General features: G+C 51.7%; 1 protein-coding gene across 6 annotated transcripts in view; it reads left to right on the plus strand.

The window, feature by feature from the left end:
- Window positions 1–5,445: 5,445 nt before the first annotated feature.
- The window catches only part of ap1s2 (adaptor related protein complex 1 subunit sigma 2), a 39,888-nt gene continuing 30,845 nt past the window's right edge, over window positions 5,446–14,488 (plus strand). For 2 of the 6 annotated variants that reach the window (XR_011595913.1, XR_011595914.1), the window contains exons 1-2: window positions 6,325–6,421; window positions 13,549–13,727. Coding sequence is in view for 4 of the 6 variants with exons in the window: in XM_070894204.1 (XP_070750305.1) it covers window positions 13,549–13,727 (179 nt within the window). In the remaining 2 variants the exon portion in view is untranslated. The other 4 variants (XM_070894204.1, XM_070894205.1, XM_070894203.1 and 1 more) reach the window with 4 other exon arrangements.

Consider the following 14,488-nt stretch of genomic DNA (forward strand, 5'->3'; position numbering starts at 1 on the left):
GTAAATAAATGTAATACTTACTCTTGCGGATCCCACAAGGTCGTTCCATCGTTTGCGGCATTGGTTGCCCTCACGAACCTCGATGGTCGCCAACGAGACCACCTCTGCTATCTCGGCCCATATCATCTGGTAGGCCTTTGGGGTGGGCTTCCCACGTCCTCCCTGTGTCAAATCACCCCAGCGTTACTCGACCTCCTGCAGGAGGGGTGCATTTTCCTTGTCCGAGAACCTCCTGGCTCTTTTGCATCCTCCAATGTGCCCCTCTCCCACCTCACTGCTCTCTCCAGCATCAGTCTCCACAGTGTACTGGGTCGCCTTCTCCTCTCCCTCCATTACAGGCACAAAATTCTGGAAAATATCTGGCTGGTAACAGCTAATTTTTTTTTCCCAATTTGCTCTAAAGCTCTAAACTCTCCATCCTTCCTCCCAAAGCAGGCACACCACACCCGCACACGCCTTCACTCCCTCTCACTCTGTCTCCTCTTATGCGCATGATGACCCTTGACCTCCTGAATCGCGGGAATCGAGCGTTGCCATGCCGTTGCTAAGGACGGCGACACTTTATGGCAGTAGGTCAGAGATTTAACGCTAACCCCCATTTCAGATTGCTCGCAGTAATGCCCAATTTTTAAAATGGAGACGAGGGGCTTTGAAATGGGCGACAAGCCAGCGATCTGAAAACCCATTTTTACCGACCACGCCGGAAATAACGCCCATTTTTGGGCGATCTGCACAAAAGTGTAAAATCTAATCCCAAGTCATTAATATATACCACAAAAAGCACTGAGCCCTGCGGAACCCCACTGGATACAGCCTTCCAGTCACCAAAACACCCATCAACCATTACCCTTTGCTTCCTGCCTCTGAGCTAATTTTGGATCCAACTTGCCACTTTGCCCTGGATCCCATGAGCTTTTACTTTCGTGACCAGTCTTCCATGTGGGACCTTATCAAAAGCTTTGCTAAAATCCATATACACTGTATCATACGCACTGCCCTCATCGACCCTACCTGGTTACCTCCTCGAAAAACTCAATCAAGCAAGTCAGACATGACCTTCCCTTAACAAATCCGTGCTGACTGTCCCTGATTAATCCTTGTCTTTCTAAATGAAGATTTATCCTGTCCTTCAGGATTTTTGCCAATAATTTTCCCACCACCGAGGTTAGGCTGACTGGCCTATAATTACTCAGTCTATCCCTTTCTCCCTTTTTCAACATTGGTACAACATTAGCAGTCCTCCAGTCCTCAGGCACTATGCCTGTAGCCAGAGAGGGTTGGAAAATGCTGGTCAGAGCCTCTGCTATTTCCTCTTTTGCTTCTCTCAGCAGCTTGGGATACATTTCATCCGGGCCTGGAATGGTCTCCTGTTCTTGTGTTCCAGAACTGAGAGGTTATGCCTATGAGGAAAGGCTGGGGCTCTGTTCTAAAGAAAAGAGACAACTGAGGAGTGACCTGATAGAGTGCTTTAGGATTATGAAAGGGTTTGAGAGGATAGACATAGAGAAGATGTTTCTACTTGTGGGTGGGACCAGAACTGGGGGCCATCAATATAAGATAGTCACTCGTAAATCCGATCGGGAATTCAGGAGAAACCTCTTTACCCAGAGAGTGCTGAGAATGTGGAACTCGCTGCCACAGGGAGTGGTTGAGGCGAATAGCAGAGATGTATTTAGGGGAAAGCTAGATAAGTATATGAGGGAGAAAGGAATAGAAGGATATGCTGATAGGGTTAGACGAAGGGATTCTGGAGGAGATTCATGTGGAGCATAAACACCAGTCTGGACCAGTTGGGACAAATAGCAGGTTTTTGTGCATGAAATACTTTGTAATACTTTGTAAAAGGTGGGTAAATAGAGTTGAGTCCATCATGTAATTAACTTGTAGAACAGGCTCGAGGGGCTAAATGGCCTATTTCAGTTGCTGTAAATGTATACAACTACTTACTATCATTGGTATGAGGCAAATAATCCCATAATCTGGAATGTAACCACGTGGAAACCTGTTATTGTGGTGCATCGAGACTTTGTCATGTAAATGAAGCCCAAGGGTTGGCAAACACTGTTTCATCAAACCGTGACATCACAGTGCAAGCTTCATCCTCACACTGCGTATCACAGTCAGACATCACAGGTTTGCACAAGCAGTTTAAGTGAAGGAAAGGGGGCTGCACTGACTGTGACTAACCGGCTGATCTATCTAGGAGGGAATGTGGTCGGGTAGACAATCGGAACAGGTTAACGTTGTGAAGGGAGCGTGAACAATGGAAATATCGCTAGCCAGCTGACACTCGGAAGGTTGTCGCTGTAGAAGGTTGGTTCAGACCTATAGTTGTAGTGACCGTGCAGATATAAAGGTTCAATTCCTGGAAACTGAAACCAGTCTGTATAAAATGTGCAGGTGTTCCTGGTCAGTTGTTGGGATCAGCTTGTGCTGACCCTGGGATAGTCTGTGGGACAACTCAGCTTGAACCAACAATTAAACATTCGGGAGCCTCCCTATTTAAACCGCTGACTGGTGTTGAGCAGTGCTGCATTCAGGGTGCAGTGTTGGAACAGGAAGAATGGTGCTTGCATGGGAAGGTGCCGTGGGAAGGGGAGGGGGCGTTGGAGGTGACTGCGGAATGGACCAGGGTGTCACAGAGGGAGCGGTCCCTTCGGAACGCTGAGAGGGGAGGGGAGGGGAAGATGTGATTGGTGGTGGGATCACGCTGGAGGTGGAGGAAATGGCGGAGGATGATCCGTTGAACGCGGAGGCTGGTGGGGTGAAAGGTGAGGACAAGAGGAACTCTGTCGTGGCTCTGGGAGGGAGAGGAAGGGGTGAGAGCAGAGATGCGAGAAATAGAATGGACACGGTCGAGGGCCATGTTCACCTCGGCGGAGGGGCACTGGTGGAAGACATGTTAGAGGCACTGGGGGAGGGTGGGGGATCATTGGGGGAGGGGGGTCAGAAGCTCTGGGGAAGGGTGGGGATCACTGGGGGAGGGGGCGGTCAGAGGCTCTGGGGAGGGGGGGTCACTGGGGGAGGGGGGTCACTGGGGGAGGGGGCAGTCAGAGGCTCTGGGGGAGAGGGGTCACTGGGGGAGGGGGCGGTCAGAGGCTCTGGGGGAGGGGGGTCACTGGGGGAGAGGGGTCACTGGGGGAGGGGGCGGTCAGAGGATCTGTGGGAGGAGGGTCACTGGGGGAGAGGGGTCACTGGGGGAGGGGGCGGTCAGAGGCTCTGGGGGAGGGGGGTCACTGGGGGAGGGGGTTCACTGGAGAATGGGGTCTCACTAGGGGAGGGGGGATCAGGGCACTGAGGAAGGGGGGTCACTGGGAGAGGGGGGTCAGAGGCACTGGGGGAGGGGTGTCACTGGGTGAGAGGGTGTCAGAGGCACCTGGGGAGGGTGGGGGGGTCACTGGGGGAGGGGGGGGTCACTGGGGGAGGGTGGGGTCAGAGGCACTGGGGGAGGGGGGTCACTGGGTGAGGGGGTGTCATAGGCACTGGGGGAGGGTGGGGTCAGAGGTACTGGGGGAGGGGAGTCAGAGGCACTGGGGAAGGGGTGGGGATCAGTGGGGGGTCACTGGGGGAGGGAGGGTCAGAGTCTCTGGGGAGGGTGGTCACTGGGGGAGGGGGGGTTCAGAGGCTCTGGGGAAGGGTGGTCACTGGGGGTGGGGTCAGAGGCACTGGGGGTGGGGGTTCACTGGGGGAGGGGGTCAGAGGCACTGGGGGAGGGTGGTCAATGGGGGAGGGGGGTCACTGGGGGAGGGGAGTCACTGGTGGAGGGGGGGTTCAGAGGCTCTGGGGGAAGGGTGTCACTGGGGGAGGGGGTCAGAGGCACTGGGTGTGGGTGGGGTTTTACTGGCGAGGTGGGGTCAGAGGCACTGGGGGAGGGTGCAGCCAGAGGCACTGGGGAAGGGTGGAGTTCACTGGCGGAGGGTGGGTCAGAGGTATTGGGGGATGGGTGGGGATCAGTGGGGGAGGGCGGGTCAGAGCAGAGGCACTAGGGGAGGGGGTCACTGGGGGAGGGTAGGATCAGAGGTCTGGGGGAGGGGTTCACTGGGGGAGGGGGATCACTGGGGGAGGGGGGTTCACTGGGGGAGGGGGTCACTGGGGGAGGTCAGAGGAACTGGGGGTGGGGGTTCACTGGGTGAGGGGGTTACTGTGGGAGGGGGGTCACTGGGGGAGGGGGGTCACTGGGGGAGAGTGGGTCACGAGGGGTGGGGTTCAGAGGCACTGGGGGAAGGGGGTCACTGGGGGAGGGGGTGTCAGAGGCACTGGGGGAGGGTAGCGTCAGAGGTACTGGGAGAGGGGTGTGGGGTCACTGGGGCAGGGGGTCAGAGGCACTGGGGAGGGGTGAGGATCAGTGGGGGTCACTGGGGGAGGGGGGTCAGAGGCTCTGGGGGAGGGGGGTTACTGGGGGTGGGGGGTCAGAGGCACTGGGCGAGGGTGGGTCACTGGGGGAGGGGGTGTCAGAGGCACTGGGGGAGGGTGGCGTCAGAGGTACTGGGAGAGGGGTGTGGGGTCACTGGGGCAGGGGGTCAGAGGCACTGGGGGAGGGGGTCACTGGGGGAGAGTGGGTCACGAGGGTTGGGGGGGTCAGAGGCACTGGGGGAAGGTGGGTGGTCACTGGGGGTGGGGGTCAGAGGCACTGGCGGAGGGGGGTCACTGGGGGAGGGGGTGTCAGAGGCACTGGGGGAGGGTGGCGTCAGAGGTACTGGGAGAGGGGTGTGGGGTCACTGGGGCAGGGGGTCAGAGGCACTGGGGAGGGATGAGGATCAGTGGGGGTCACTGGGGGAGGGGGGTCAGAGGCTCTGGGGGAGGGGGGTCACTGGGGGTGAGGGGTCAGAGGCACTGGGCGAGGGTGGGGGGTTACTGGCGAGGCGTGGTCAGAGGCACTGGGAGAGGGTGCAGCCAGAGGCACTGGGGGAGTTTGGGGTTCACTGGTGGAGGGGGTCAGAGGTATTGGGGGATGGGTGGGGATCAGTGGGGGAGGAGGGGTCAGAGCAGAGGCACTGGGGAGGGGGGCACTGGGTGAGGGTGGGATCAGAGGTCTGGGGGAGGGGTTCACTGGGGGAGGGGGATCACTGGGGGAGGGGGATCACTGGGGGAGAGGTCACTGGGAGGAGGGGGTCACTGGGGGGGGGTTCACTGGGGGAGAGTGGGATCAGAGGTCTGGGGGAGGGTTTCACTTGGGGAGGGGGATCACTGGGGGAGGTGTCACTGGGGGGAGGGGGTCACTGAGGGGGGTTCACTGGGGTGTGGGTCACTGGGGGAGGGGGTCACTGGGGGGGGTTCACTCGGGAGGGGGGTCACTGGGGGAGGGGTCAGTGTGAGCTGCAGGGGCGGGAGCACGGCCCGGTGATCGACAGGCCCACTGTCCAATCACATCAACCGACATGCCGTTGTTAGGTATACCGCCAAACCAATCAGAGTGTAGAATGCTTGTCCGCGCTGTGCCATTGCTCCAATGAGCTGCGTGGACAGGGCGCTGGGGGCGGGTCTACCGGAGAGTGGAACACAGACAGCGGGAGAGGCACGGTGAGTGAGGGAGGCAAGTGTGAGGGGCCCGGTTCGGCCGGGTAGGCACGGACAGGGCGAGTGGGCCACGGGGGGCGGGACAGACGGACAGGGACAGGGACAGGGACAGGGACAGGGACAGGGACAGGGAGAGGGGGTCCGGGGCGGGGTGATGGACGGACAGGGAGAGGGGGCCCGGGGTTGGGGGGCGGAGAGGGGATCCGGGGCGGGGCGGGGGTGATGGACGGACAGTGAGAGGGGGTCCGGGTCAGGGGTGAGGGCGAGGGGCGTGGCGTGGCGGGGGAGGTATGGTGGGGGGGGGGCACAGAAACTAGTCTTTTTTTGATTGCAATCGAGAGTTGTTGGGAATTTTTAAAATCAGTTAATGAACCTTATTCACCTTCCTCAGCTGTTTGTGTTGAAGGTTTTTTTGTTGTGCCCAAAGCTTGTGACTTGCTGGCATAACTGCCAGGTTTACATGAGTATTGTCGGCCAATTCTAATAATTGTTTTGACATTAAACTGGTAGAAACCCATGACCTAGTCTGGTCTTTGATCTTTCAGAACACCAGCTATGGCTCATTTGGTAGCACTCTGGTTGTAAAAATCTAGTCCGATACTCCAGGGCAGTGCTGAGGGAGTGCTGCACTGTTGGTGCTGCCGTCTTTCGGATAAGACATTAAACCAAGAGTCTGCCCCCTCACGTGGACGAAAAAGATCCAATGGCACTACTTCAAAGAATAGCAGGGGAGTTCTCCCTGGCCAATATTTATCCCTCAAATAACATCACTACAAACAGATTTTATGGTCAATATCACATTGCTCTTTGTGGGAGCTTGCTGTTCGCAAGTTGGCTGCTGCGTTTCCTACATTACAACAGTGACATTTTTATTCGTTCCTGGGATGTGGGCGTTGCTGGCAAGGTCAGTATTTATTGCCCATCCCTAATTGCCCCTTGAGAAGGTGGTGGTGAGCCGCCGTCTTGAACCGCTGCAGTCCGTGTGGTGAAGGTGCTCCCACAGTGCTGTTAGGGAGGGAGTTCCAGGATTTTGACCCAGGAACGGCGATAGGGATAGTCAGGATGGTGTGTGACGTGGAGGTGGTGGTGTTCCCATGTCTTTCTAGGGGGGAGAGGTCACGGGTTTGGGAGGTGCTGCCGAAGAAACCTTGGCGAGTTGCTGCAGTGCATCTTGTAGATGGTACACACTGCAGCCACGGTGCGCCAGTGGTGGATGGAGCTCTTCGCCTAGTTCCTGGTCCTGGAGCAGTACCGGCAGCGGGCGAGCGGCGGGCCCGAGCACCCCCACCCCCCCCCCCCCCCCCCGGGGGCAGTGGAGGAGGAGGCGGCTTGGGGGAGGACCCGGCCCAGGAGAACAAGCCCTGCCCGTCCAACGGGGTTTTATTCCCGGCCCAGTGCCAGGCGAGCATGGGAGGAGAGGTGACCGAGCAATTGGCTTGCCTGGTGCGGGCACTGAGGACTTCGCAGGTCAGCCGCGAGTTCAAGGCTTCCTGCTTTAACAGTTAGTAGCAGGTCGGGAGTATAAAGAGCTGGTGCGCGGGCCCTTCAACATCGTGGGTCACCCCGACCTGCGAGAGGGCACCACCGCAAGTCGGGAGTACAAGAGCTGGAGCAAGCCACCAAAGCTTACAGCGCGAGTCATCCCAAGTGTGCGACGACTTTGAGGTGGGCGACTGGGTGACGTCATCAAGGCCCAGGTCGCTGGTTAGAGTGTGGGCAGGAACATTGGCGGGCCTGGTACAGCGGAGGAGCGGGAAGGTCGAGGCGGATGAGCGGCGAGAGATCGTGGTGGAGGAACGATGAATGATTGAGGCGGAGGAGCAGTGGGAGATCGTGGCTGAGATGTGACGAGATGAGCGGCGAGAGATCGTGGTGGAAGTGTAGACAATTTTTTTGTGGCGAAGGAGCGGCGAGAGATCATGGCGGAGGAACGGTGAATGTTTGTGGTGGAGGAGCTGTGAGAGATCGTGGCGGAGGTGCGGCAAATGAGAGTACGGGGCCCAGAAGAGCCGAGGGCCCAGGGGCAGCACGGACCTGCCCACACTGCGATATTCTTATGCACTAGGCCCGTGCAGCAGAGCAGGTCTCCAGTTGTCCTGGTTTATCCTTGTCACTGGATAAAGGCCTAGCTCTGTCAAGCCCGTGTGGTGGCTGATGTGCAACGGTCACCACACTTTAAAAAAATCATCTTCCAGGCAAGTGGAGAGTATTCCATCACACTCCTGACTTATGCCTTGTAGATGGTGGAAGGGTTTTGGGGAGTCAGGAGGTGAGACACTCGCTGCTGAATACCCAGCCTCTGACCCGCTCTTGTAGCCACAGTATTTATGTGGCTGGTCCAGTTCAGTTTCTGGTCTAAGGTGACCCCCAGGATGCTGATGGGAGGTTTGGCGATGGCAATGCCGTTGATTGTCAATGGGCGGTGGTTAGACTCTTGCTTGTTGGAGATGGTCATTACCTGGCACTTTTGTGGTACAATTGTTACTACACTTCAATTGGCTGTAAAATGCTTTGGGTCGTTCCAAGATCATGAAGGGCACTAAAAAAAAATGTAAAGAATATGTCTACATTGATTAATTATTTGTAGTTAACACTGATGAGAATAATTAAAACCTGCTGTATTAAAAATAGTCCCCTTTCCTCATTATCCCAAGTTTAGAAATGATCTAGAGTTTGAAAACTGTCAAAGTCCTCGTGGTTTACCTTAGAAATTGTTTGAACAACTTTCTACATGATCACACAGCAACTTGCGTTTTATAGAAGCTTTAATGTGGTCAAATGTTCCAAAGCACTTCACAGGAACGCTATCAACCAAAAACTTTATGTATAATAATAGATATTACATATTATGTAATTCATTTGGAAAATTATATTTCATAATTGTAACCTTATTCTAGTTATTTTAGTGTACAAAGATATTGCTAGTTACAGCTGGATCAAGTGTTCTGGGAGAAAATGTCAAAGTAGAAGCATTGGAATTCAGAAGAATGAGAGGTGATCTTAGCGAAATGTATAAGTTATGAGGGGCTTGACAAGGTGGATGCAGAGAGGATGTTTTCACTGATAGGGGAGACTAGAACTAGAGGGCACAATCTTGGAATAAGGGGCCGCCCATTTAAAACCGAGATGAGGAGAAATTTCTTCTCTCAGAGGGTTGTAAATCTGTGGAATTCACTGCCTCAGAGAGCTGTGGAAGCCGGGTCATTGAATAAATTTAAGACAGAAATAGACAGTTTCTTAAACGATAAGGGGTTATGGGGAGCGGGCAGGGAAGTGGAGCTGAGTCCATGATCGGATCAACCGTGATCGTATTAAATGGCGGAGCAGGCTCGAGGGGCCGTATGGCCTACTCCTGCTCCTATTTCTTATGTTCTTATTGTCCTGGTGATTTTAGCTATAGTGCCAGCCGTGGTTCAGTGGTGTTGCTCTCTCCCCTGAATCAGAAGGTTGTGGGCAAGCTACGCTTTGTTGTGTGCGACCTGTTTTAGTGCGAGGTCCCTATTAGATTTCCTCTCGTGTGGTATTTACAATGGAGAAGCGGGTGAACGGCTTGTGTGGGACCTTTTCCATTATTGCGCAGGCGTGCAGCTCAGAGGGAACATTGGTTGCAGGTTCAAATCCGATTCCAAAGACTTGAACACAAAATCCAGGCTGATTCTGCACCCTGCACTGTTGGAGGTGCCGTCTTTCAGATGAGACCGTTAGAGCAGATGGGACCTTGCATTATCAGGTGGGCATAAAGCATCCCATGCCCCTATTTTGAAGAGCTGGGGAGTTCTGGCCAATATTTATCCCTCAACTAATACCAAAGAGAAGGTTATTTGGTCATTATTACATTGCTGTGCGCAAGTTGGCTGCTGCGTTTCCTACATTACAACAGTGACTTCAATTCAAAAGTACTTAGTTGGCTGTAAAGTGCTTTAGCATGTCCTGAGGTTGTGAAAAGTGCTATCGAAGTGCAAGTCTTTTATGGAAAATGAATGAATCCCGATTAAATATTTAAAGTCTCAACAGTGTTTTGAGACACTTAAGGATTTAAAATAAAATATTGCGAACTTGGATGCAATATTCACTTACCTTCATCATCATCATCGGCGGTCCCTCGAAACAAGGATGACTTGCTTCCACGCCAAAAAAAAAGGATGCATTCACAGGTGTTTCGAATGAAGAACCCGAACTACATCCTGAAGGGTGGAAAATGCCTGTGTGTGGATTTTTTTAATGTGTGGTGGCCGTTGCACACCAGCCACCACATGGGCTTTACAGAGCTCGGTCTTGGTCCAGTGGCAAGGATTACCCAAGACAACTGGAGATCTGCTCTACTGCACGGACCTAGTGCGCACACATATCGCAGGGCTGGCCCTTGGGCCCTGATCACATCCCTCTACAATGTCTTGCTGCTCCTTTGCTCTGAACTTGCCGCTCCTGCTGCTTCTGCCCACGCTCCAAACACCGACCTGGACCTTGCTGACGTCACTCTTCGCTGCCGTTGCCCTCCTGCACCAGCTTGCGCGGTACCCTGTAGTGGCCTCCACGCTGCTCCCTGGGCTGCTCGCCGCTCCTTTTATGGCCCTGACCCGCCGCTGATGGTTTCTCGCAGGCTGGGGCCCCCACACTGCTCATGGTCGCCACTCATTGTTTCCAAGGAGCGGCATGCGGCCCAGGGTGCCTTTATATAGCACTCCTCACTGTAGGAAGACACATCAAAAAGTGTTTTATATGCAGGAGGATGGAGATATGGCAACACTGAACTGAAGGAAAGGGGAACCGAGAGGCTAGCATGGAGAAATGAAGGACGTCGCACAACAAGAAATTGGAGGTGTTTGAAAGCAGGAATGGGAGTAGTGAGGATGGAGGAAAATACATTGCGAATTCTAGAGGGAAACAATGTCGTGGCTGAATGAGTAGCTGCCAGAGAGAGGACAACAGGTGAGGAGAATGGTATGAGAGAGGAGTGCACGGGTCTCGGGCAGCATCCTGAGATAGGATGGAGGGATTTTTAAACCAGGAAGAGAATCCTGCTGAGCCATGGTAGGGTGATAGGGTATTTTGGTGGCAGCAGTGGAGAGATGGGGTGAAGATGGACAATGAAGATATTTTTGTTGTGCGCATGTGGGGGAGGAAGCTGAGTTCCCAGCAGCGTGCCTGGGTTAATCGCCAACCTGGGTATGAATTGATAAGTCATCGATGAGTTCAGTTAGTTCCATATATTCGAGTATTACCTGTTACTTATCCCGTAGAGTTCTACTGACTGTAATCAGCTCCTGTTCTCCAGAAATATGTGCCATTCTTTTGTGCTGATCCAGGTGAGATATCGGGCCTGAGGAATGGAATACCTTCTGCACCCAGTGTCTGCATTGAGCACTCTCAGCAAAATGTCGCATGGGTCCTGTGCTCCCCTTGTTAGGCAAGCAATACGTCAAAGTTCAAAGAGTACCCCCGACCTGCACCAGCGTGAATTCCCTTTTTGCCACATCCGCCATCCTTGTGACCTCTGGATGCGATCTCCAAAATGGAGAAGTGTTGTGGCGATATATTTGCCAGCCCCTTCTGTGCCATTTATTTAATAATCTAAAAACCATATACCCTGTATTACAGTATTTGCAGCGCAGAAACAGACCATTCGGCCCAACTGGTTTATGTCGATGTTTGCTCCACACGAGTCTCCTCCACCCCTCTTCATCTCACCCTATCACCATATCCTTCTATTCCTTTCTACCTCATGTACTTATTGAGCTTCCCCTGTGCTTGCATTTCTTGTGCTTGTTAAATTTTGGTCCTGCTTTTTATGCCGACAGTTAACATTGAAAATGCCGATGTAAATCAAATTGAATGGGAATTCCCGACGTAACAAATCCCAGTGACAATATTTGTAGGCTGTGGTCTTTAGGTGGGTCCTGTACCCTCCGACGCACCATAAGAAATGCCGTGAAAGAGCGTGCTTTAAAAAAAATACTGGTTGCAGAAAATTAACTCTAATGAATGATTTACTAACTGCTAATTAGATTTTTTTAGACGTACTGCAACATTGCTATGAAAGTTTATTGTAAAATGATTCACTAAGGGGTGCAAGGCCAGCTGGGGCCTGAAAGATCAAAGAACAGCTTAACGTGCTAATCTTAAATCGGCACTTGAATGATGCAACTACCGGAGTTTCTTGTTGGGAATTGGCACGTGCTCCGTATGGCAGTCAGGTGGAGAAAAGACGTCAATGTTGGGGTTATACTTTGCTCGTGCTTCCTTTGAGGATGCTAGAACGAGCATGTGCGTGGCTAAACTGACCTGGTGCATTGGTGTTCAGAGTCTGTGCTCTTGTTACTCCCCTCGAAACAAAAATTAAAAACTGGAAAAAATATCTAATCCTTAACGGCAACATATGCGAATGCTGGAAATCTGCAATAAAAACAGGAAATGCTGGAAATACTCAGCGGGTCAGGCAGCATCTGTGGAGAGAGAAAACAGAGTTACCGTTTCAGATCCATGACTGTTTGTCAGAACTGGAAAATGTTACAGATGGACAGTTTTTAAGCAAGTACAGACAGAGCCAGTGAAAAAGGATGGTGGAGGGGAGGAAAGAACTAAGAAGTATATCATCTATTAACATTTGTGTGTGTGTGCACTGCTTTGGAAAAAAGTGCAAGCTGCTGTGGACGATGTGGGATACATCCTTTCTAATTGCATTCTTTACCCCAAGAAATTCCTGTTGCTTTGAAAGAGACGCACTTGTATTTCTTTTGGACTGCCTTTGGTGTTGGAAGACTGCACATCTTGGTTTATTCAAGTATTTGTTTGGGTTAGCAACCTCTTCCATGTAGCTTGTCACTTCTTAAATGGTCCTTTGTCTTATGTGAAACTGACTGTACAGACTGGGGAGGTTTGTGCTGAACTATTTGCTGTGAAATGGTTTGAATATCCCTGCCTCAGGGCAAATTCATTAACAGTCAGAATATCGGTGACTGATACTTTTGTCCAGTGACTTGGCAGAGGGCCATCTTTAGTGGCCAGTATCGAGCACGGTTGAGATTTTCCCCCGACCTCCCCAGGGTGATCAATAAGCTGATGTGCACTGTTGATGTTCACGAATGAAGGGTGGGGACCAGGTTGGGCTGCGACAGGGCATCCACCAGTACCCCAACATGAGTTACTACCTTCGGGGAGAAAATTGATGGGGAAGCAAACTTTGTGACATCAACTAGTTTTGGAGCTTTGCTGGTTGTCGCATTGAAATTAGCAGAACTGACTAAGGGCCATAAATAGAAGATAGTCACTAATAAATCCAAGAGAAACTTCTTTACCCAGAGCCTTTAGAATGTGGAACATGTTACCACACGCAGGAGTTGAAGGGAAGCTAGATAAACACAAGGCTGATAATGGAAGGATATGCTGATAAGGTGAGATGAAGCAAGGTGGTACTAGTTCGTGTGGAGCATAAAAAAATAAAGACTTGCATTTATATAGCGCCTTTCATGACCACCGGACGTCCCAAAGTGCTTTACAGCCAATTAAGTACTTTTTGAAGTGTAGTTGTAATGTAGGAAATGCGGCAGCCAATTTGCACACCGCAAACTCCCACAAACAGTGATGTGGTAATGACCCAGATCTGTTCTAATGTTGATTGAGGGATAAATATTTGCCAGGACACCGGGGATAGCTCCCCTGCTCTTCGAAATAGTGCCATGAGATCTTTTACGCCCACCCGAGCGAGCAGACGAGGCCTCGATTGGGTGTAAAAAACACCACCTCCGACAGTGCAACATTCGCTCAGTGTGCACTGTAGTGTCAGTCTGGATTTTTGTGCTCCAGGCTCGAGTAGGACTTGAACCCACAACCTTCTGACTCCGAGGCAAGGGTGATACCCACTGAGCCACGGCTGACATTCAACACTGGCAGACCCATTGGGCCCAATGGCCTGTTTCTGTGCTGTAAATCCTGTGCTCTAACTTCTATGTAATTAATTGTAGTGGAAAGGTTCAATACTGGAAAAGATTCAATGCAATGCTATCAGCTAATGCTTCAACTGTCTTTTAACAGATGCAGTTTATGCTGCTTTTTAGTCGTCAGGGGAAACTTCGGCTGCAAAAGTGGTATGTTCCCCTCTCCGACAAAGAGAAGAAGAAAATTACAAGGGAGCTGGTGCAGACAGTGTTGGCCCGCAAACCCAAGATGTGCAGCTTTTTAGAATGGAGAGACCTGAAGATTGTATATAAAAGGTTTGAATTCAAACATTCAATTTTAGCCCCGATTTGTACGTACTGTCACTGCAGTAATGAGCTGCGTTTTTTTCACTTTGAAACATTACTGAGTACAGTTATTAATGAGCAGATTATGTTTCTGTATATGGTAGGTATATACTTTCATTTCTAACCTTTCAAAAGGGAATTGGATAAACACTTGAAGGGGATACATTTGCAGGGCTCTGGTGAAAGGGCACGGGAGGATCCGGCAAAGGCACGATGGACCAAATGGCGCCTCTGTGCTGTATGATTCCATGATTTAGTACTTTGTACGGATCAAGTCTAACTACCTTTCCCCGGAGTGCAGTTGGACTTCTCTCCTTCGAAGGCCCATCTATAACTGGCCAGACCAGAGATATTTAGCTGCCTGAATAATGGTTTAAATTTGGTGCACAGTAGCCTTGATGGGTGACTCTATTCCACATATAGCGTGGAATATTTAGACTAGAGCCACTGTAAAATTACCAACAGATGCCTCATTTATTGATGTTAGGACAGATGTGCAGTTTAAAAACTAAATGATGGATAGCAGCACAATGTATTTAAAAATGAACACAATTTGCTGGTAATGAATTTGGTGCCTGCTTCATTCATCTAGGTTCTGGGCACCAGGACTCCAAGTACTCTCCCATCCCTTGAGCAAAGGCTTGGTGTTCAAATATCTGGAAACAAATGTATTTCTTGTCCATCATTCCCAAGTAAAGTTTAGGGACGGGCACTGTAGAAAATGTCTTAAT

This window comes from Pristiophorus japonicus, chromosome 11, assembly GCF_044704955.1.
Source record: "Pristiophorus japonicus isolate sPriJap1 chromosome 11, sPriJap1.hap1, whole genome shotgun sequence".
Classification (NCBI taxonomy): Eukaryota; Metazoa; Chordata; class Chondrichthyes; family Pristiophoridae; genus Pristiophorus; species Pristiophorus japonicus.